The sequence below is a fragment of the Heterodontus francisci genome, chromosome 5 (assembly GCF_036365525.1).
Source record: "Heterodontus francisci isolate sHetFra1 chromosome 5, sHetFra1.hap1, whole genome shotgun sequence".
In the NCBI taxonomy this organism is placed as follows: domain Eukaryota; kingdom Metazoa; phylum Chordata; class Chondrichthyes; order Heterodontiformes; family Heterodontidae; genus Heterodontus; species Heterodontus francisci.
In genome coordinates, this window is record NC_090375.1 from 24,667,577 (window position 1) to 24,691,757 (window position 24,181).

At 43.7% G+C, this 24,181-nt stretch overlaps 1 protein-coding gene across 7 annotated transcripts in view; it reads right to left on the reverse strand.

The window, feature by feature from the left end:
- The window catches only part of prelid3a (PRELI domain containing 3A), a 46,090-nt gene that overhangs the window by 5,995 nt on the left and 15,914 nt on the right, over nucleotides 1–24,181 (reverse strand). For 4 of the 7 annotated variants that reach the window (XM_068030786.1, XM_068030791.1, XM_068030787.1 and 1 more), the window contains exons 2-5: nucleotides 21,475–21,643; nucleotides 18,929–19,018; nucleotides 15,109–15,179; nucleotides 13,615–13,717 (exon numbers count right to left, since the gene is read on the reverse strand). In XM_068030786.1, the coding sequence (XP_067886887.1) occupies nucleotides 13,615–13,717; nucleotides 15,109–15,179; nucleotides 18,929–19,018; nucleotides 21,475–21,643 (433 nt within the window). Of the gene's footprint in view, nucleotides 1–4,769; nucleotides 4,858–12,250; nucleotides 12,449–13,614; nucleotides 13,718–15,108; nucleotides 15,180–18,928; nucleotides 19,019–19,296; nucleotides 19,468–21,474; nucleotides 21,644–24,181 lie in introns of those variants that run through there. The other 3 variants (XM_068030789.1, XM_068030790.1, XM_068030792.1) reach the window with 3 other exon arrangements.

A 24,181-nucleotide genomic window follows, 5' to 3' on the forward strand; every position in this document is an offset into this window, starting at 1 on the left:
ATCAGCGCGGGGGCCGGGGAGAGCAGCGCGGGGAGACCAGCGGTAGCGGTGCCGGGGAGGGGGGGGAGAAAGAGGGAGAGGGAGGGGGGGGAGAAAGAGGGAGGGGGGGGAGAAAGAGGGAGGGAGGGGGGGGAGAAAGAGGGAGGGGGGGAGAGGAAGAGGGAGGGGGGAGAGGGAGGGAGGGAGGGGAGGGAGAGGGAGGAGAAAGAGGGAGGGGGGGAGAGGAAGAGGGAGGGGGGGGAGAGGAAGAGGGAGGGAGGGGAGGGGGGGGAGAAAGAGGGAGGGGGGAGAGGGAGAAAGAGGGAGAGGGAGGGGGGGAGAAAGAGGGAGAGGGGGAGAAAGAGGGAGAGGGGGAGAAAGAGGGAGAGGGAGGGGGGCGAGAAAGAGGGAGGGGGGAGGGAGGGGGAGAAAGAGGGAGGAGGGGGAGAAAGAGGGAGGGGGGAGGGAGAGGGAGAAAGAGGGAGGAGGGGGAGAAGGGGGGAGAAAGAGGGAGAGGGAGGGGGGGGAGAAAGAGGGAGGGGGGAGGGAGAGGGAGAAAGAGGGAGAGGGAGGGGGGGGAGAGAGAGGGAGGGGGGGAGGGAGGGGGAGAAAGAGGGAGGGGGAGGGGGAGAAAGGGAGAGGGAGGGGGGGAGAAAGAGGGAGGGGGGGAGAAAGAGGGAGGGGAAAGAGGGAGAGGGAGGGGGGGAGAAAGAGGGAGGGGGGGAGAAAGAGGGAGGGGGGGGAGAAAGAGGGAGGGGGGGAGGGAAGAGGGAGGGGGGGAGGGAGAGGGAGAAAGGGAGAAAGAGGGAGAGGGAGGGGTAAGGAAGGGGGAGAGCTGGGGGGAGAGGGAGGAAGGGGGAGAGAGTGGGGGGGGGGGGGGAGCAGCGGAACGGAAGAGGAGTGCAGCAAAAGACTTACTGGCCAGTCCCTGGACCCGGTGACACCAAGGTCTTCGCACGCTCGCTCCCCGCGGCTCTGTACGGCCTCTCGCTTCCGGCCCTCTCCATTCAGCCGTTCCCTCCAGCTGCGGATGCCCAATCCAGTTGCTTTCTCCCCTACCCAGTTGCTTTCTCTACTTCTCCTCAGTACTTCAGGCATTGCAACTGTTTGGTCCCTGCATTTTGCATGCTCCCTCTCCCCACCCCTCCCCGCACTCCCCACCCCTCCCCCTCTTCAAACACCCCTCCCTCTGCCCCCCCACCATAGTTGAATATCTGAAGTGCAGTTGCAAAGTCGGGGAAATAGCATGCAAAACAAAACCTCAACAATTCTGGGTTTAATTATTGAAAAGTTTTATTAAGTTCATTAAGTATCTGAGGAACTGCTGTGCATGGATACATGAGTGTTGTGTCCAGCATTCCCGTTAGACAGACAGGCCGATTCTCTGCTATGCACAGCTGAAGAGATTGTTCCTGGAGAGCCTTGTGGTGAATAAAAGCTTGGCTCTCTATTCCACTACTGTATTGTCCATGTGAAGGCGGCAAAGTCACAAGAGTCTGAGCTCAGTCTATTCTTGGTGAATGTTCCCCAAACGCATCCCAATGTGCATTCCCAATTCATCCATAAATGCAATGTTCCTTTTCACATCGTGATGAGCTCCGCAGCATGATCCAGTTGCCTTCGTTGCTTGAATGCTGACCGTAAGTCTCGAGGATTGTTTTCTCGACGGCATATTTTACATGAAAAGAAGAAAAGCAAATCAGAGTCAGAGCTTGCCTCCCTCCATCCACTGAAATTACTGTTGCGCACACCTTTTTAAGTTCTGCAGTGAAGGCACCAATTGATAACGTCGCCAATGAAGCACTTATTACCCACCTCAGATGCAGGAATCAGCACATCCTTGCGTCCTCTCCCGCACTGCCTCCTTTGCTTGAATGCCGTCCTTAAGTGTCAAGGATTGTTTTCTCAAGGGCACGTTTTACATGAAAGAAAATAAGGAAAGAACATCAGTGTCAGAGCTTCCCTCCCTCCAATGAAATTACTGTTGAGAATGCTTTGTGTTCTGCGGTAAAGGCATGTACTGATAACACCGCCAATGAATCACTTAGTACCCACCTCAGCTGTAGGAGGCAGGATGATGTTACTGCCCCTATCTCGTGATGGTTCAATGCTGCTCTCAGGGAAAACATGAATGATGTGAGGGTGCTGGAAAAGAAGCACATTTCTTTTGGGCTATGAACATAAAGCTGGCCATTTAGCCCAGCAGTTCCCTGCCAGTGGTTATGTTACTCGTGCGTCTTTCCATCCATTCCCATTTACTCCTGCCTACTACTATCACCAGTTGTGTTCACAGCAAGAGCATTCACATTTCTGCTACCACTGGACACGGCATGCTTGTTTCTTTTAGTGCTCAGTCTCTTCTTGCTGAATGTTCCCCAAGTGCTTGACCCCTTTGGACGCCCTCTCTGCTTGACAGGCAGCAACTGGCAATTGCGGAGTCTCACAAGGCTCTGCATGGTTGTTTCAACGTCGGATGGGGTAACAGGTGGCTGTGTGTCCATGAGCACTGCCCTGATGGGTGTAGGAGCAGGTAACTGTGTGCCCATGAGCACTGCCCTGATGGGTGTAGGAGCAGGTAACTGTGTGTCCATGTGCACTGCCCTGATGGGTGTAGGAGCAGGTAACTGTGTGCCCATGAGCACTGCCCTGATGGGTGTAGGAGCAGGTAACTGTGTGTCCATGTGCACTGCCCTGATGGGTGTAGGAGCAGGTAACTGTGTGTCCATGTGCACTGCCCTGATGGGTGTAGGAGCAGGTGACTGTGTAACTGAGCAGCAAGGAGAGGGTACAGCAGGTAGGGGAAGTGGAGATTTGAACAGGATCCAGGGTTTGTGACACGTGACTGATGTCCAGCGCGCGGCCACCTCCATCCGAAGGTGCTTCCGGGCAATTGTTGGGCATAGTAAATGGCTCCATCTCATCAGCCAGTCCTTGCTGCCAGCGGAGAGTCTGTTGCCGCAGCTAGTCCAGTCTCCTCATGAATGCTGCCGTTCCACTCTGCAGAACGGCCTGTTGCAGCTGGTACAATTGATCTGAAAGCAAGCGGTATTTTTCATTGTGGCTGAGGGGCCTTGGCTGTTCCTCTGTAATCACAATGGCAGCAGCCATGCCTGTCGTCGTTGGTGTCTGAGATGCACGCCAGCGACAATTGGGGGCGAGCCTGTCCAAAGGCAGACCCAGATGCCTCTGCACAACAACAGCACGTTTGCAGGGCAACAAAGTCTGAATGGAGAAGATGCAGCTGCAGGTAGCCTGGCCATCATGTATCTGCAGTGTGTACTGTTTGGCGCCAGAAATCACAGTCACTGTGCCTTCATCCTGCTACCTGCGGTGGCCCAGACAATGGAAATGTTTTCAGAGCAACTTACAAAGGCAGAGCAACTTACCTTGGAACAATCTCCTGTGTCAAATAAAAATGAAGCAAGTCTCCAAAACGAATAAATAATTCAGATAAGATGCCCGACGAAACCTCCGCTCCTTCCACTTTCAAAAAGTCGCGCCGAAGCTTTGACGCATGCGCAGAGGCCAAACTGGCGTTTACCGGCAGGTTGGACCGCAGCGCATGCGCAGAGATGAATAGAATGTGTGCGCATGCGCGTACCGCGTCCTTTGCGCATGCGCAAATCAGTCCGGGAGCGTCGGACCGCAGCGCATGCGCAAGGGGCAGAACACCGTCTGCGCATGTGCGCAACGCGGCGCATCCTGATGACGTTATCCGATGAAGTAGCGTTGTCATGAATTACTTTGAAAAAAAAAAGGCTATTCAGTCTGCTCAATCTACTTTATCATAGATCCAACTCCATTTAATCTAAGAATTTCTTTCATAAATACTCCATGATTCCCAAATCAAATAAAACAGATCTGCCCAATGTCAATCCCCACTAATTTATCCTATCAAGTCACTGGAGGAAAGCTTTTCCTTGTTCCTGGTGGCACAGGAACCATTGAATTCCATGAGGTGTTTCAAGCATAATGTGGATAAGCACTGCACAGTACGGCACCCAGATTTCCTCAGTCATCTCCAACTAACAGTCAAGGTGGCCAAGGTGAAAAATACTGCACAGAATGCAAGGTGGTTACAGGATTTGGGAATGAAGTCTACATTACTTACTATTTAATGGCTGGACTCAAAACTGGTCTAACCTCAGATCACAGTGAGATATACTTCTCGCAGAAGATGCTGCAATAGTAATAAAGAACCAGACTTTCACATTGTCACATTAAAGAGAGCTTTAGCTTCTCTTCTCTCTAAAATACAAATTAAACCTGCATCCAAAGCACACAATGCACCCTCCTCAGTTGATAAAAGATCCAGTTACAATTTGAGTTGTAGGCTGTTACTGTAATTTAAAAATCTTGGATTTTTATAGGACCTCATCACACTGAAATATATCAAATGTTTCATACACTGTAATTACTTGCACAATGTCTTTCATACATGGTTATTACACAGACAAATCTCCTGGTAACCTAGGTACGAAGTCACTAATGCGGCTTGCAGCGTTGGACAGCTCAGGACTCTGATTTTATTCACTGTTGCTACTAAATTTGGCCCAAGATGAACTGTACCAGCTTTTTAGATAACCTTTTAGAGACAGATGTTATCATATTTTTCCCAAACATCCAACACTTCGGAAAAATGCATACAGCTGAAAGAAAATAGCACAAGTTCTAAAGTAGATAAATATGCAAATGAAGCATGCAGCCCACGCTACACAAACAGGACCACATTCCATGTAATAAATGCCATTAGACTGTTTAGGTAATTCAATAAATAAGTAAATAGTTACCACTGGTTAGTGCAATTTTCAGAAGTGTAAGCTGTTAGCTAACAGCACTTTCAGAGTTTTGAATTATCCACTCAATAGCATCCCACCCCTAGAGCAACAGAAGAAAAGATAGAGTTTGCAGTATTTTCACCATATGACAAAACAAGTCTATTTAGGATCAAAGAAAAACACATAAAAAAGGTAAAAGGAATCAAATAAATTCTTCACATAGCCCAGTGTTTTTGTGGCCAATTAATATTGACGTAAGGTGTTTTTCTCATTTTCTAATTTAGCAATATTAATTAGAGCTACTTGGTAACATTTTTATACAAAGCAATATAGGCAATAGACCTGTTTCAGGTGCATTGATGCAGGCTCTACAGAAAACAGCAGTCATCAAATAACCCTTCCATGTGTAATTATTTAAATTCATACAAGTGGAGACTGTGACATCTGTGCACACACATTTATACAACTCACTGTAAAGGCATATTTAATCAACTAATGGTACTTTTGAGATTTTGAAGCTCTAGGCATGCAGTGTTATTTTTCTGCTCATTTCTTATGGGAGCCAATGTCCTTTATCTGAGTAAGCAAGTGAGTTTTAATTATACTCATCATGCACTAAACTCTAGGAATGATCCCAAAATGGTATCAAACCTCAATGTAGAAGAACACCTGGGCAACTGTGATTATTAGATTTAAGTTCATTAGCCAATTTAACATTAAGGCCAGATTTTAGGAAAGGATTTTTTTTGAAAAGGATGAGGAAGATTTGGGCTAATGTTGATTGGGAAATAATACCAGGTAGGAAAAACTACAGTGCTGATGACAAATAGGAGCCACCCAAATGGACAAGGAAGCTATGCAAATTCCTCAGATTAAAAAGTTGCATGTTAAAATTAAATCAAAATGGCTTAACAGCGATGTCCAAAAACTAAAGAAATAAAAAAACTTCCATTTATAAATCACGACCTCAGGACATTCCATAGCATTTTACAGTCAATGAAGTACTTTTTAAATTCAGGTCACGGTTGTAATGTAGGCAACACGGCTGCAAATTTGCACACAGCAAGTTCCTACAAACAACAATGTGATACTGGCCAAATAATCTGTTTCAGTGATGTTGATTGAAGGCTAAATATTGGCCAGGACACCGGGCAGAACTCCCCTGCTCCTCTTTAGAAGAGTGTTATGGAATCTTTTATGTCCATCTGAGGAGCAGACAGGGCCTCAGTTCAAAGTCTCATCTGAAAGATGGCACTTCTGACAGTGCAGCATTTCCTTAGTACTGCACTGGAGCGTCAGCCTAGATTTTTGTGATTAAGTTTCCGGAGTAGAAATGAAATACTTTATGAAATGAAATATTCTACCAGATACAATAAAAATAGCTCATGAGAATAGGAATAGATACAGATGTCAATTAATGCAACAAAATCATAGAACATAGAACAATACAGCACAGTACAGGCCCTTCGGCCCACGATGTTGTGCCGAACCTTTAACCTATTCTAAGATCAAACTACCTACATACCCTTCATTCTACTATCATCCAAGAGTCGCTTAAATGTCCCTAATGTATCTGCTTCTACCACCACCGCTGGCAGTGCATTCCACGCAGCCACCACTCTCTGTGTAAAGAGCCTACCTCTGACATCTCCCCGAAACCTTCCTCCAATCACCTTAAAATTATGCCCCCTGGTGATAGCCCTTTCCGCCCTGGGAAAAAGTCTCTGGCTATCCACTCTATCTATGCCTCTCATCATCTTGTACCCCTCTATCAAGTCACCTCTCATCCTTCTTCGCTCCAATGAGAAAAGCCCTAGCTCCCTCAACCTTTCTTCGTAAGACATGCCCTCCAGTCCAGGCAGCATCCTGGTAAATCTCCTCTGCACCCTCTCTAAAATCAGTTATTAGATTTGCCAAATGATCAGAAATAAGTGACTGGGACAGGTCTTTTTTCTCAGTTACGTAGGAGATAGAGTGATCAAGGACTACAGAGGGCAAGGCATACGAGAGTAGAGTTCCAAGAGATGGCAGAGGTGCGATCTAGGCTGAGACTTCTGTAAGGTGAAGGAGTGCTGTACTGTCTGAGGTGCCGTCTTGCTGATGAGACATTAAACTGAATGTTCATCTGCCCTCTCAGATGGATGTAAAGGATTCCACGGCACTACTTCGAAGAGGATCTGGGGAATTCTCCCCAGCGTCCTGGACAATATTTATCCCTCAAGCAACACCTAAACATAGATGATCTCATCATTATTACATTGCTGTTTGTGGCATCTTGCTGTGCATAAATTAGTTGCCGTGTTTCCTACAATAATGGCTCCACTTCAAAAGTACTTCACAAGCTATAGAGAGAGCTTTGCGATGTTGCGGTCATGAACGGCACTATATAAATGCATGTTCTTTCTTGCTTTGCATTTGTTTTCACTTGTTTCTGCTGAGTTGATAAAGTTGATAGGTGGATGCAATGCACGGCTAAAAACTAATTTACTGAAGTTGATGCAAAGTAGTCATGGCTAGATTTAGTAAGCTGCAGGACTTAATGGCATTCTTTCTAGAGTTTGATTAGAAATAGGGACTGTTATTATGCCAGCTGTTTTAACAACTTGTTGGAATCTGGGATTGTTCCCATGGACTGCAGGGAAGTCATGCAGTTCCTAAAGTTAAAAAAGGAGAAATAAAAAAACAAGGACTTCCGTCAAAGTAATTAGCCTGCATGTTGATCTAGATATATTTGGGGTATGGGCTCAGGCGTTGCAAGTTCCTTCAATGTGCATAAATGCAGCGTAATGTATTTGGGCTAGGGTAATTGTTTTTTTATTCGTTCAGGAAATGTGGGCGTCGCTGGCTAAGCCAGCATTTATTGCCCATCCCAAATTGCCCTTGAGAAGGTGGTAATGATCTGCTTTCTTGAACTGCTGCAGACTTGGGGTACAGGGACACCAACGGTGCTGTGAGGGAGTTCCAGGATTTTGACCCAACGACAGTGAAGGAATGGCGATATAGTTCCAAGTCAGGATGGTGTGGGGCTTGGAAGGGAAATTGCAGGTGGTGGTGTTCCCATATATCTGCTGCCCTTGTCCTTCTAGGTAGTAGAGGCTGCGGGTATGACTGCTGCCACTTGCACAGGTAGTGGAGGGAGTGAATGAAGGTGGTGGATGGGGTGCCAGTCAAGTGGGCTGCTTTGTCCTGGATGGTGTCGAGCTTCTTCAGTGTTGTTGGAGCTGCACCCATCCAGGCAAGAGGAAAGTATTCCATCACACTCCTGACTTATGCCTTGTAGATGGACAGGTGGACAGGCTTTGGGAAGACAGGAGGTGAGTTACTCGCTGCAGAATTCCCAGCCTCTGACCTCCTCTTGTAGCCACTACATTGATGTCGCTGCTCCAGTTCAGTTTCTGGTCAATGGTGACCTCCAGGATGTTGATAGTGGGGGATTCAGCGATGGTAATGTCATTGAACATCAAGGGGAGATGGTTAGATTCTCTCTTGCTTGAGATGGTCATTGCCTGGCACTTCTGTGGTATGAATGTTACTTGCCACCTATCAGCCCAAGACTAGATGTTGTCCAGTTCTTGCTGCATATGGATATGGGCTGCTTCAGTATCTAAGGTGTCACAAATGATGCTGAACATTGTGCAGTCATCAGCGAACGTCCCCACTTCTGACCTTATGATGTAGCAAAGGTCATTGATGAAACAGCTGAAGATGGTTGGGCCTAGGACACTACCCTGAGTAACGCCAGCAGTGATGTCCTTGGACTGAGATGATTGACCTCCAATAACCACAACCATCTTCTTCATTTGTGCTAGGCATGACTCCAATCAACAAGAGGAGTATTCCCCCTGACTCCCATTGACCAGAGTTTTGCTAGGGCTCCTTGATGCCATACTCGGTCAAATGCTGCCTTGATGTCAAGGGCAGTCCCTCTCATCTCACCTTTTCTCCATGTTTGGACGAAGGCTATAATGAGGTCAGGAGCTGAGTGGCCCTGGCAGAACCCAAACTGAGCGTCAGTGAGCATGCTCTTGCTGAGCAAGTGCCGCTCGATAGCACTGTTAACGACCCCTTCCATCATTTTACTGATGATTGGGAGCAGACTGATGGGGTGGTAATTGCCCAGGTTGGATTTATCCTGCTTTCTGTGCACAGGACATACCTGGGCAATTTTCCACATTGCCAGGTAAATGCCAGTGTTGTAGCTGTACTGGGAGAGCTTGGCTAGGGACTCGGCTAGTTCTGGAGCACAGGTCTTCAGTACTATTGCCGGAATGTTGTCAGGGTCCATAGCCTTTGCAGTATCCAGTGCCTTCAGCCGTTTCTTGATATCATGTGGAGTGAATCGGATTGGCTGAAGACTGGCATCTGTGATGCTGGCGACCTCAGGAGGAGGCCAAGAGGGATCATCAACTTGGCACTTCTGGCTGAAGATGGAAGCAAATATTTCAGACTTATCTTTTGCACTGATGTGCTGGGCTCCCCCATCATTGAGGATGGGGATATTTGTGGAGCCTCCTCCTCCTGTTAGTTGTTTAATTGCCCACACCGGTCACAACTGGATGTGGCAGGATTGCAGAGCTTAGATCTGATCCGTTGGTTGTGGGATCGCTTAGGCCTGTCTATTGCATGCTGCTTCTGCTGTTTGGCACGCAAGTAGTCCTGGCTTGTAGGTTCACCAGGCTGACACCTCATTTTTAGGTATGCATGGTGCTGCTCCTGGCAAGCCCTCTTCATTGAACCAGGGTTGGTCCCCCAGCTTGATGGTGATGGTAGAGTGCGGGATATGCCAGGCCACGAGGTTACAGATTGTGGTTGAAAACAACTCTGCTGCTGCCCCTCAGCGTCTCATGGATGCCCAGATTTGAGTTGCTAGATCAGTTCAAAATCTATTCAATTTGGCGCGGTGGTAATGCCACACAATACGATGGTGGGTACCCTCAATGTGAAGATGGGATTTCGTCTCCACAAGGACTGTGCGGTGATTACTGCATCACTCCTACCAATACTGTCACTGACAGATGCATCTGCGTCAGGTAGATTGATGAGGACGAGGTCAAGTAGATTTTTCCCTTTCGTTGGTTCCCTCATCAATTGGTGTTCAACATGGAGAATCACTGATTCATCAGCCGAGGGGTTGTGGGGGGGGGGGGTGGTAGTAGGTGGTCATCAGTAGGAGGTTTCCTTAGCCATTTTTGACCTGATGCCATGAGACTTCATAGGGTTCAGAGTCAATGTTGAGGACTCCCAGGACAACTCCCTCCCACCTGTATAGCACTGTGCCGCTACCTCTGGTGGGTCTGTCCTGCCAGTGACACAGGACATACCCAGGCATCGTGACACAGGGCTACAGTCTTAAGGCTGTGGAATAGGTCATGGAATAGTAGTTCACGGAGAACTGAAGAGCCATGACCAGTGTCCTGGGACCATAGCAAATTCGAACAGGATGTTGTTATATAGCTAGGACATAGAATCATAGAAAGTTTAAGGCACAGAAAGAAGCCACTTGGCCCATCGTGTCTCTGCCTGCTGAAAAATGATCCACCTATTCTAATTCCATCTTCCAGCTTTTGGTCTGTAGTCCTGCAGCTTACGGCACGAGGTTGAGTTGAGGGTTTCTGCCTCAACTACCCTTTCAGGTAGGGAGTTTCAGACCATCACCACCCTCTGGGTGAAAAAGTTTTTCCTCATCTCCCCTCAAATTTTTCTACCAATCACTTTAAATCTATTCCCCCTCGTCACTGACCTCTGCTAAGGTGAATAGACCCTTCACCTCCACTCGATCCAGGCCCCTCAAAATGTTGTACATTTCAATCAGATCTCCCCTCAGTCTTCTCTGTTCCATGGAGAACAACCCCAGCCTATCTAATCTTTCCTCATTGCTACATTTTTCCAGTCCTGGTAACATCCTTGTAAATCTCCCATGTACCCTCTCTAGTGCAATTACATCCTTCCTGTAATGAGGTGACCAGAACTGCACACAGCACTCAAGTTGTGGCCTAACCAATGAGTTATACAGTTCCAGCATAACCTCCCTTCTCTTGTATTCTATACCTCCACTAATAAAGGAAAGGATTACATATACTGCCTTAACCACCTCATCGACCTGTCTGGCTACCTTCAGGGGTCTGTGGACATTCACTCCAAGATCCCTTACTTCCTCTACACTTCTCAGTATTTTCCCATATTTTCCCAGAGTCATTGACTCTGAACCCCATGAAGTCTCATGGCATCAGGTCAAACATGGGTACTTGTATTCCTTTGCCTTGTTTGACTTCCCCAAATGCATCACCTCACACTTCTCCAAGCTGAATTCCATTTGACACTTTTCTGACCAGACCATCAATATCTTCCTGTAGCCTACAGCTATCCTCCTCGCTATCTACCACACGGCCAATCTTCTTGTTGTCCACAAACTTCTTGATCATGCCCCCTACATTTACGTCCAAATCGTTAATATACACCACAAAAAGCAGGGAACCCAGTACTGAGCCCTGCGGAACACCAATGGAAACAGCCCTCCAGTCACGAAAACAGCCTCAACAATTACCCTTTGTTTCCTGCCACTGAGCCAATTTTGTATCCAACATGTTGCATTTCCCTGGATCCCATGGGATTTTTTTTTTCAAAAACCGGTCTGCCATGCGGGGCCTTGTCAAAAGCCTTGCTAAAATCCACGTAGACCACATCAATTGCACTACCCTCATCTATCTTCCTTGTTACTTCTTCAAAAAATTTGATCAAGCTGGTCAAACAAGATCTTCCCTTAACAAATCCATGATTAACCTGTGCCTTTCCAAGAGACAGTTTTTCCTGTCTCCTAGAAACATAGAAAATAGGCGCAGGGGCAGGCCATTCGGCCCTTCGAACCTGCTCCGCCATTCATTATCATAGCTGATCATCCAACTCAGTAACCTGTTCCCGCTTTCCCCCCATATCCTTTGATCCCTTTCACCCCAAGAGCTATATCTAACTCCTTCTTGAAAACATAATGTTTTGGCCTCAACTGCTTTCTGTGGTAGCAAATTCCACAGGCTCATCACTCTCTGGGTGAAATAATTTCTCATCTCAGTCCTGAAAGGTCTCTCAGAACAGATTCCAATAATTCGGCCACTACTGAGGTTAAACTGACTGGCCTGTAATTATTCAGTCTATCCTAAGCTCCCTCTTTAAACAGAGGTACAACGTTAAATACAAAACTAGAAATACAATAACTGTGTAGTTCAACAGCTTGGTACAGTCACATCTATAATTGTGCCCAGTTTTCGGCTCCTCACAAGGTGGAGGTTATTGAGGCTCTTGCGAAAGTCCCAAGAACAGCCAGTTGAATGATACCTAATCTTAGAGCTTAGTCATCAGGATAGGCTTAGAAACGGTCGCTTTTTTTAAAAAGCTGAAGAAAGTATAGACTTCAAAAGGTATATAATTGAGATCCTGTAAATGATGAAGGGAACAGACTCTGTTTGGGTGGACAGTTTATTTGAACTAGATAGGGAGGGGAGAATGCAAAATAAGGAAACAAAAATTACTTCTGTAATAGATTGCAAGTATGTGTCATGAATGTGGATTCATTGGAGAGCTGCAAAAAGGAGCCAATAACGTCCTGCAAGTAGAAGGCATCTCGTGACAGAAGGTAGGTGTGGCTACCTGTGATTAGAACTCAGATACAACAATCTTCTGGAGCTTTCTTGATTGACCTAGAGAGATCAGAGACGAAGTTCCTAGAGCGTTATTTTCTCCTTTAAACAGCTCAAGGTTTCTTTTCTCTGTTCTTTGCATTTCCTAATGAGATTGTAAAACTGTGGGCGGGTGCTGATGGCCCATGTAGGTTTGACCAGTTGGTCTTTCTTCATCATGCTCACCATTAAGGTAATTGCATAATTATTCAAAAAGGTAATGCTCATAGTTACCAGCAAACAACATCACTCGAGCATAGAATTTCCTCCCAAGGCTGACTGAAAACAATAGCACATAATCTTAAGCATTAAATATCCAATGGACTCAATTAGCTCAGACCTGTGCTACTTCACTAGTTGATGGCAAATATAAGTTAGAACATCAAACTCTTGAGATGTTGTAAAATAAGACTTGAGGGAGCTGAATGGCCTCCTCCTATTCCTGTGTTCATAAACAGAGGGCAATTAAAAAAGCCAATTTCAACTAACATGTCAGACAGTGATCAAGTTTTGTCCGTGTGAGTCAGCACCAGGCAGGCTACATGATGCTTTTAACAATCCATAAAGACCTCACAATGACAAAATGGTATTGCAATAGTAGCTGGTAGCTGCATCACAAAACAGTAAAAATCTTTTAAGACCTCTTGCCACCACCCCCACCAGCAACCACTCATTAATTCTGCTGTGTATTCATTTCTGCAGCCGAGGTGTCATGTCCCAAACCAACTGCTTATGCTGCTGGCGCAATCTGCTACAAATCCAATAACAATTAGTGATATTTCACAGATTTATCCTTTCCAATTTGGTTGAGATCAAGAACCCCATTGAGATCGAATGTGCATCCTTGCATTGAACCACCTACAAGACAACCCAAGACAGCAATGTGTGTATTGTCAAGCCACCAGGAGGTGCACAACATTTTAGGGGAAAGTGGGGGAGGGGGAATGAATGTAGACTTTTCATCTGATTTGTGTTATAGGAAAGTGGAAACTGCCACATTGCAACTACCAAAGTTTCACCCTCAAGATTCATTATAATTAATTAGAGACAACTGGAGTTTCCTTTTTATTCCAAATCTAAAGATTAGAAGCACTTGGACTGCAAGAGCCTCAATTCCCATTTGGGACAGTTAATGCACTGTATAGACCAAAAAGACAAATCTATTTAAAATGACTGTGCGCACGTACCTTTCCTGCATTAGCAGAAATTGTATTGGCCATTAATCCTTCCAAATAGTTACTCAAGATAACTCCTTTCACTGTGATTATTGCCTCCTGGGTCAAAATGGTCCTAAAAGTCAACGCATCGTTGAGTGAGCCAATATTTCAGTTTTATAGTTACGATTTTAAATATCTTGGCATATTTAAATCTAAAAAAAGTTTGCATTTATTAATAGAATGTCCTTGGCACTCCAGAACTTTGGTTTACAGAATGCAAAATTTCTTCAGTTTTACTCTATCTCCCTCTCAGGTTTCCTTTTCTTAAAAAAAAAAGTATAATTTCCAATTTCATTCATCCAAAAGTTAACTTGTCAACTAGCATCATTTCCAAAATCTGACTCCGAGCTTCAACATTTGGTTACTTGCCCCCTTCAAGTTCACAAGAAAGCAGCATTTATTTGGTGCACACTCGGAACAAACAAAAAAAAAGTCACAGAAGTGACTCTTCAAAAAAAATTGTGATGGACAGCCCAGTTCAGTTCTGATCTCTCCATTTGCTTTGTCATATCTTTGCTAATCAGCAACCTTGTCTTCAATGTCCAGGCAGATTCCTGTATTAGATTAATCCAATTAAAAAATTAAAGCTCGTAAGCTCTTCAAATTTGAAGCCACCATCTCCCATTGAACAAAATACATTGGCCCAGATTATGTGTCAAGAATAACAGTGAAGCTAACAGTGCTCACCATTACTGTGGAGTAAATCAGACTGCCGCTTCCAGAATATGCACAGTTAAATGCAGAATTGGTGTTACCCTGCTCATCCACAGATTGCGCTGTAACAGCTGGCAATAGACTCGGCATTGAAATCGATATAAGGGTGTGAAGTTGCGGTACATATCCATTATTATTTCACTAAACACGGCAGGGAAAGTTAGGGCTGATACATTCAGGTGTAAGTGGATTTTTAATTGTGTGATCAGATTACTGCCAAAAAAAACCCTCTCTGGTTCTGAAAACTTAATTTCACAAGTGTGGAGTCTTATTCAGTCAGAATTTAATTATTGTTGGGAGATTTTACATTTTTAAGAAAAATCTTTTTCTGTCTCTTATCTCTTCCCATTTTCCCCCAATCTTTAATTTGTTTTCTGTACATAATTTAAATCTAATTTATACATCCTGGCTTAAATAAAGAGCCTCACTATTGCTTGCCCAGCTCTCACATCCCCTGTCGAGGGTCCCACACTGGATCCGATGTCTAATGATGGCAAGTCTCTGCTCAAAAGCCTACAAAAGCTCTGGGCAACTGTGAGTATAACGAAAGGCAAGCAGTGTTCCTTCACCGCTAACCGCAAAATCTGGACCATTATTTAAAACAAACTGTTAGAAGTAAATTAAGATTATAGCATTTAAACTTCGCTTCTTTAGATAGCTAAAAATATCCAAAAAGCTAGATATAACTAGTAAAACAGATTAAAACGGAGTGTTGTCTAAACATTTTTAATAAAATTACATTCAACTCACTTTTCTGGATTCTCAGGATGAGGTCGATATATCAGTCTTTCATCTACTGATACAAGGTTACTGAGAGTTATCTGTAACAAAAGAAATGAATATGATTGGATCTCATGTGAAATGACACATTCGCATCTTAACTGTTCTTTCAATTATCAAATATAACCCTAGACCAATGCACCAGCAAAAAAAAGTTTAAAGCCATAAACATTAAGGCCCTGCCTCAACTTCGAAGAGTTGGTGCATATTTGAGAGTAGAATCATTTAACATAGTCACGTTCTAGAGTTTCCACCGGCATGGGGGAGGGTAGTAATTGTCAGTCACTTTGGTGTGAAGGAAGGAAAGGTGAAGACATTTACTGACTCATGGGATGGGCCTACCCTCAGCTTCAGAGAATATCCTATCCACTTTAATAGTTTCAAAACCTACCTAGATGTGGGTCAATAACTTTCTAAATAACATTTCAGCTGTTCCAGTACAACAATGACATGATGAATGATTGCCCAGTTACTATCTATCCTCAAAAGTCAGGGTAAGTCTAGGAGTCATTAGCAAAATTAAGCAAAGCCTGCTCATCGACCCTCAGTGTTGCAACAGAAGCACTCAGCTCCAGACCTTACTACAATGGGTACAAAAGGTAAATGGCAGATGAAGTGAGTTATTCACTGTCCTCAGTGAGGCAGCATTTAATGAAATATGACGTCAAGGAGCCCTACCAAAACTAGTCATAGGGGGTCAGGTGGCTGGAGTTGAGAAAGATGGCTGTGGTTTTCTCAGATCATAGGAACATAGCAGCAGGAGTAGGCCATTCAGCCCTTCAAGCCTGCCCCGCCATCCATCAGATCAATCATCGGAATCCCAAGATATCATTGCAGGAACTCCATAGGGAAAGATTCCTGGCTCTAACATCTGCAGTTGCTTCATAAATGACCTTACTTCTGTCATAAGATTGAAGAATGGATTTTACTGTCAGCAGCTCTATTCATAACTACTCGAATAGCGAAGCAACCCATGGATAACATTTGCAACATATAAATCGCAGCTAATGACAATCTTGTACAGAAGAAAGGCTGACCTTCAATGACATCACCATAGCCGAGTCCATCAACATCCTGGAGACCACTACTGACTAGAACCTGAACTGAACCAGCCAGATCAACATCATGTCTTCAAGAGCACGGAAGGGGCTCAGTAAGGAACATTTTAAAAGGAGAGGGGTGGAGAGGCAGGGAAGTTTAACTTGGAAATGCAGGAACTTAGGGCCGAGACAGCTAAAGACATGGCTGCCAAAGGTGGGGTGAAGGAAGATGGTGGTACACAAGATGTCAGAATGTGAGGAATGAAGTTCTCGGAGGCCTGGAGAGGCTGAGAGATAGGGAGGGGTGAGGCCACTGGAGGGATTTGAAAACAAGGATGAGAATTTTAATTTCAAAGCATTGGTGGACTGGGAGCCAATATAGGTCAGCAGGCACAAAAGGTGATACTAATGAAACCAATCATCACTCTGGACAGTGCAGTTTGCTTGATTGGCTCCCCTTGCCACTGAACGCAGTATCCACCTCCTCCATCACAGGTGCACTGTTACTGCAAAGTATACAATCGATAAACAACTCAAAAAAGATCACTTTGACAATACGTCTCTCCTCTGCCATCTCTAGAACTGAGAAAGAAAAGAGCAGCCACGTCATGGGAGTATCACCACCTCCAAGGCACATCATTCGGACTTGGATGTAAGCTACTGTTCCTTCATTGCTGCTGTGGGATTCCTTGCCCAATAATGTTGCAGAAGAATCAACAGAACAAGAACTACAATATTTCAAGGAGAGACAGCGCCATCGTCTTTGGGCACCAATTGTGATTGCTAGTATCACCCACATTCCGAGAGCAAATAAACAAAAAATTACTATCTACTTGGCTTCTCTGAAAAACAGAGGATCTGAAGTTCGCCCTTCAGAAAATCCAAGTTTTTTTTAATACATGCATATTTGTGAAACAGAACATTGTGCTGCATTCATCACATTTGCACCAAAGCCTTGTCTGTCAAATCAGTTTCAGCAACTTGTGAATTGAACAAGCTTGGTAGGAAGCTATGCAGTTAAATGCACCTACCCCAGGTAGTTAATCTTAATGCCAGTTCTTGAGTTCAGGTGTTTTCTGTGCATTTGAAATTTAATGAACAGTCTATACCTGAAAAATCACCTGCACCAGACTAGTACAAATTGTATTGCAGAAGTTTATAAGCACAAAGTAAGATAAAAACCTGGAGAGGCATACAAGATGGATAGGTTCACCTGGTTCATAATTCTATATGTCTAAAGATTTATCTTCAGAATCCAAGCAGACATTACTAAGAAGCACCAAAAGGATCTAAAAAAAAAGAGATGGTCCCATAACAATTTGCATTTATATAGCACCTTTAACATAATAAATAATAATCTGACACTGAGCCACATAAGGAGGTATTAAGGCAGATGACCATAGTTTGGTCAAAGAGTTAGGTATTAAAGGGGCATCTTAAAGAAGGAAAGAGAGGCGGAGAGGTTTAGGGAGGAAATTCCCGAGCTTAAGCCAGGGCAGTTGAAGGCACTGCCGCCAATGGTGGTGCAATGAAAAGGTCAGCACTGGAGGTGTGCAGAGCTTAGAGATAGGGCGGGATGAGGCCAAAAATGAGGACAAAACTCCTTTCAGACACAGGTAGTTTATGTGAAGGTAATGATCTACACTAATGTCGTGGCGTTGATCAGCAAGAGGCCTTATGTTGCTGTGCTCCTTAAAGAAAGGACTTACCTTTACAGAGACTTTCATGACATCAGGACGTGCCAAAACACTTCATGGCCAATTAAATACTTGTGAAGTATAGTCACTATTGTAATATAGAGAAACGTGGCAGCCAGTTTGCACATAGCAAGGTCTCACAAAAACAATTAAATGATCAGGCAATTTTTTTTGGATGGTGTTGGTTGAGACATTGGGAGAATTCTTTGAAAGGTAACATGGGATCTTTTACATCTTTACAAGATGGCAGACAGGGGCTCGGTTTACAGTCTCATCTGACTGAGTATCTCTGTGCAGTACTCCGTCAGTACTGCACTGGACTATCAGTCTAGTTTACATACTCAAGTCTCTGAAATAGCCCATGACTGTCTGACTCAGAGGCTGGAGTACTACCACAAACGAAGTTTGATACTTTCTTCTCAAAAAGAAGACCCTGACCAATAACATGACAATTTTAAAAGTCTGCTTCTAAGTCAAATGCTATTTTGAAGCACCTTGGGATGTTTTATTACATTAAAGGCATTACATAAATGCAAGTTGTTATCGTACATTGTTCTCATTCAACCCTGTCTGAAATTGATTCAGTTCATTCACCAGCTTCCATTGGCATCTCTGCTTCACTGCAAATAATAATGCAGAGATTGGCTCCTTGAAACTATGCAACAGGTAATTATTCCTCTCCAACAACATTCTCACTACTCAATCTTTCCTGTACCATTTCCTCACTAGTAAACTGTTACAATAACTTATGCTTGAGGAAGATGCTCATCATCTTAAGCTGTTTGATTGATGCCAGATGTTTGCCTATTAGTGCGATGAAGAACATCAAAGAGCTTGAGATGTAGCTCACAGGTGGTCATTTGTAGGGATGGAGGAGAGCACCTAATTCAATAATGCAAAGCTTTTTAGAAAGGGACAGTATCTATGGTGCCCCTATTATAGAATAACACCAGTTTCTACTTTTTAGAAGTTGAATAGAAGAGGAAGAAAAAGCATTGGGTACATATACGGAGATATTCCATGATGTTAGGACTTTCAAATTCATGTACTTACATTAGAAGAACTGAGTTCCATTGTCCGTTCAACTGGATCTACAACAGAATGTTCTTTAATGTATGTTGTGGTCCTGCTTGTACCTAGGATCTAGCAAAAACACATTACATAGATTACCACATGAAACAACCTCACAGTTGCCTTTATTTTGCTTCAATTTTTTTTTGTAGAGTGTCAAATTCCACTGAGTGAAGCACGAGAATATAAAGCAAGTTATAGGAGGCAAGCGAATTTAACCCCATACAAGTCTTTTGCAATTTTGAAAAAATCCGTAAATGAAGATGTACTACCGGGGCTATATGCTTATATCTATTTTACTATAGTGGGTGCTGGATTAACATAGGTCAGGAAATTTCTTTACAGCATACCTTACTACACAACACTGAAAACACTGCCACATTGATAATCTGTTCACAAATCATTCCAAGGCACAAATAGGAGAAATCATCATGGGGAATGAGGAAATGGCAGAGACATTGAACAAATATTTTGTGTCTGTCTTCAAAGTAGAAGACACAAGTTCCATATCAGAAATAGGCAGTAACCTAGGGACTAAAAAGAGAGGAAATTAAGGATATTGATATCAGTCGAGAAAAAGTATTGCAGGAACTTGGACTAAAATCTGACAAGTCCCCAGGACCAGATGGCCTACATCCTCGGGTTCTAAAAGAGATAGCTGCAGAGACAGTGGATGCGTTGTCTATGAATTTCCAGAATTCCTTAGATTCAGGAATGGTCCCGTCAGATTGGAAGTTGGCAAATGTTACATCGCTTTTCAAGAAAGGAGGGAGAGAGAAAACGGGGAACTACAGGCCAGTTAGTTTATCAGTCGTTGGGAAGTCTTAACATTGCACTTGGAAAAGCGTAGTATGATTAGAACAAGTCAGCATGGTTTTACTAAAGGGAGATCCTGTTTGACAATTTATTAGAGTTTTTTGGGAATGTAACTAGTAAATAAATGGGAAACAGTTAATGTAGTATAACTGGATTTTCAAAAGGCATTCGATAAGGTGCCACATAAAAGATTAATAGGCAAGATAAGGGCTCATGGTGTTGGGGGTAATATATTAGCATGGACAGAGGATTAGTTAACAGTCCGGAAACAGAGTGGGCATAAATGGGGCATTTTCAAGTTGGCAGGCAGTGAAAGCTTGGTGGAAAGGTAAGTTGCAGGATATAGAGAGGCGGCAAAGAGATATAGACAGGTTAAGTGAGTGGGCAACAAGATGGCAAATGGAGTATAATGTAGGGAAGTGTGAAGTTCACTTTGGTCGTAAAAATAGAAACGCAGATTTCTTTTTAAAAAAGGTGTGAAACTGGTAAGTGTTGATGTTGAGAGAGACTTGGGGGCACTCGTACAAGGAACGCATAAAGTTAACATGCAAGTACAGCAGGCTATTAGGAAACAAATGGCATGTTGACCTTTATTGCAAGGGAATTGGAGTACAGGAATAAAGAAGTGTTACTAAAATTGTACAGAGCTTTGGGGAGTCCACACCTGGAATACTGTGTGCAGTTTTGGTCTCCACATTTAAGAAAGGATATACTTGCACTGGAGGCAGTGCAGTAAAGATATACTAAATTGGTTCCTGGGATGAGGGGGTTGTCTTATGATGAGAGGCTGAGTAAATTGGGCCTATATTCTCTGCAGTTTAGAAGAATGAGAGGTGATCTAATTGAGACATACGAGATTCTGAAAGGACTTGATAGGGTAGAAGCTGAGAGATTGTTCCTACTGGTCAGGGAATCTAGAACATGGGGGGCACAGTCTCAGGACTGAGATGAGGAGAAATTACTTCACTTAAAGGGTTGTGAATCTTTGGAATTCTCTACCCCAGAGGGTTGTGGATGATCCGTCACTGAATATATTTAAGGCCGGGATAGATAGATTTTTGGTCTTGCAGGGAATCAAATGATATGGGGAGCGGGCAGGAAAGTGGAATTAAAGCCCAAGATCAGCCATGATCGTATTGAATGCTCCAAGTTCTTGTGTACTTAGCTACAAAATATTTACACCCAATCTGGAAACTTCCTAATTGGTGTTTGTTCTGTCACTACAGAAAAATGCCATACTTCATACAAATAATTTGTAATATGATATATATGAGGGATTAGGCAGGTTGGTTTAGTTACTTGCAGTTTTACACTGCAAATCAGATAGGTTTTTCCAAACAGATTACCCAACATTCGCATCACAAACTTGGAAACACTGAAGCCGAGATCATTTATTATGAATTAAACACAAGAAGTTTCCTAAAAGCAACGAAATTGACAAGTCAAAGTCTATGTCACTATCTCAATCTTCACATGGGAAAATATTTCAGTTTAATATTGATTTGACTCAGAAACCAGGTTACTCAGTATCAATGTTTTTATATCCCAATTGTGCCAAATTTCTAGTGATCTGGACATTGACAGATCCATATAAATGAAGATCTTTGAATGCAAAGGCTCCTGTTGATTTGGGCTATTTTGGAAAAACAATACAAATTAAAAGTTTTTTTAAAAACTTAAAATAATGTACAAAATATTGCTGACATACTTACGGCCATAACAATGCTGGGCAATCCCCACTCTGTACTAAGCAGACGTTGGCTATGCAATCTTCCTTGAGTATCGAGATTCCTCTCCAACACATCCACTCCCACCACGTTGGGGTTCATGGGATTAGGGTATTTTTGCATTGCAGCTTTGATGACTGTCTCCCATGGATGGCTAAAGGGACACCATAAAAAAAAGTACAAGCACATTTCATATAAACTGACACCACTGTACCAGAAAGGGAAGAAGTGGGTGCAAAAGAGGTCTATTTCACAGAAAGGGAGGTTTAAAAACTATCAGCTAAGCCAAGCTTATGATCTGCTAAGATGCATGTACACAATAGATACTTTAAATGTTCACATGCACTGTTAAATATAGCAATGCAAAGTGCACCACAAAGAAAATTAACAAAAAAAACTTAGACCATTTAATTCTACTGGAAAATACGTAAATTTCCTTTTTCTACAACCACAGTATATTCCTCATCACATTTGTTCACTAAAACATATTGTATATTTTCCCATAATCTATAGCAAATGAACTGGTAGCAGCAATATGACCCGAAATTACCGACATCAAAGAATTATTACCCTGTCTTTAGCTCACTCAGTCTGGTAAGAAGGAATCTGTATGATCATCCATAAGTCAGAAAGAACTCTTCAAACTAATTTTAACTTTTGCAAATGGAAACATGCAAGGCGGCAGACCAATAGCAGATGGCAAGTAACATTCGCGCCACACAAGTGCCAGGCAATGACCATCTCCAACAAGAGAGAATCTAACCATCTCCCCTTGACATTCAACAGCATTACCATCGCTGAATCCCCCACTATCAACATCCTAGGGGCTACCATTGACCAGAAACTGAACTGGAGTAGCCATATAAATACCGTGGCTACAAGAGCAGGTCAGAGGGTAGGAATCCTGAGGAGAGTAACTCACCTCCTCACTCCCCAAAGCCTGTCCACCATCTACAAGGCACAAGTCAGGAGTGTGATGGAATACTCTCCACTTGCCTGGATGGGTGCAGCTCCAACAACACTCAAGAAGCTTGACACCATCCAGAACAAAGCAGCCCGCTTGATTGGCACCCCATCGACAAACATTCACTCCCTCCACCACCGGCGCACAGTGGCAGCAGTGTGTACCATCTACAAGATGCACTGCAGCAATGCACCAAGCCTCCTTAGACAGCACCTTCCAAATCCGCGACCTCTACCAACTAGAATGACAAGCGCAGCAAATACATGGGAACACCACCACCTGCAAGTTCCCCTCCAAATCACACACCATCCTGACTTGGAACTATATCGCCGTTCCTTCACTGTCGCTGGGTCAAAATCCTGGAACTCCCTTCCTAACAGCATTGTGGGTATACCTACCCCACATGGACTGCAGCGGTTCAAGAAGGCAGCTCACCACCACCTTCTCAAGGGCAACTAGGGATGGGCAATAAATGCTGGCCTGGCCAGCATCGCCCACATCCCATGAATGAATAAAAAAAGGTTAGCGGAATGGCAGAAGAGGCTTGAAGGACTAAATGGCCTAGTCCATTCCATTGTTGTGAAATGTAATTTAATACTGACAAATGTAGAGTTTACACTGGAAAGAAAACAGAGCAAAACACTATGAATGATTTTGAAATAGTTACAGATGAAGTGGAAAAGAAAAATGTGCATTAAGATAGCACCTTTCACAATCTCAGAACTACCAAAAGCAAAAGTACCACTGAAATACTTTTGAAGTGTAGTCATTGTTATAATGCAGGAAATGTGGCAGCCAATTTGCAATGCGATAATGACCAGGCACTTTTATAAATGTTTGTATTTATTCATTCCCTGGATGTGGGCTAGATCCTGGTAAAACCAGCATTTATTGCCCACCCCGAAAGCCCGCGAGAAGGTGGTGGCAAGCATCTTTGTCAACCTCTATAGCCTGTGTGGAGAAGGTACTCCTACAGTGTTGTTGGGAAGCTGCAGGATTTTGACCTAGCAATGATATATGTCCAATTAGGATGGTGCCTTGGAGGGGAACCTGGAGGTGGTGGTGTTTTTCTGTGCCTGCTGTCCTGTTCTTCTAGGTGTTTCAGTGATGTTCACTGAGTGATAAATATTGGCCAGGACACTGGGAGGACATCAACAACTTGCATTTATATATAGTCTTTAACATAGCAAAATGTCCCGAGTTACTTCACAGGAGCATTATCAAACAAAATTTGAGGCATAATCTCAGGATAAAGGAATGGCCATTTTGGACTGAGATAAGGAGAAATTCCTTCACTCAAAGTGATGTGGATCTTTGGAATTCTCTACCTCAGAACAGGGGATGCTCAGATGCTGAGTATATTCAAGGATAAGGTCAATAGATTTTTGAACTTTTAAGGGAAATGGGAATCCAGCCAGAAAATGGAGTTGAGGTCAAAGATTGGTATAATCTTATTAAATGGTAGAGCAGGCTTGAGGGGATATATGGCCTACTCCTGCTCCTTATGTTCTTACCATGCCACGTAAGGAGATATTAGGACAGGTGACCAAAAGCTTGGTGTTATGCCATGTGGTGAGGGATGTGGGTGGTTCCCACTGTTCAACTCGCAACACGTGTTTTTGTTCTTAGGATTTTGATCCCTTTGTGTTTTATTTGTCAAATAAACAGACAGTGACAGGTTTTCTTGTAGGTTCAAAACAGAAGATTAATTTATTGAGCAATATGCCT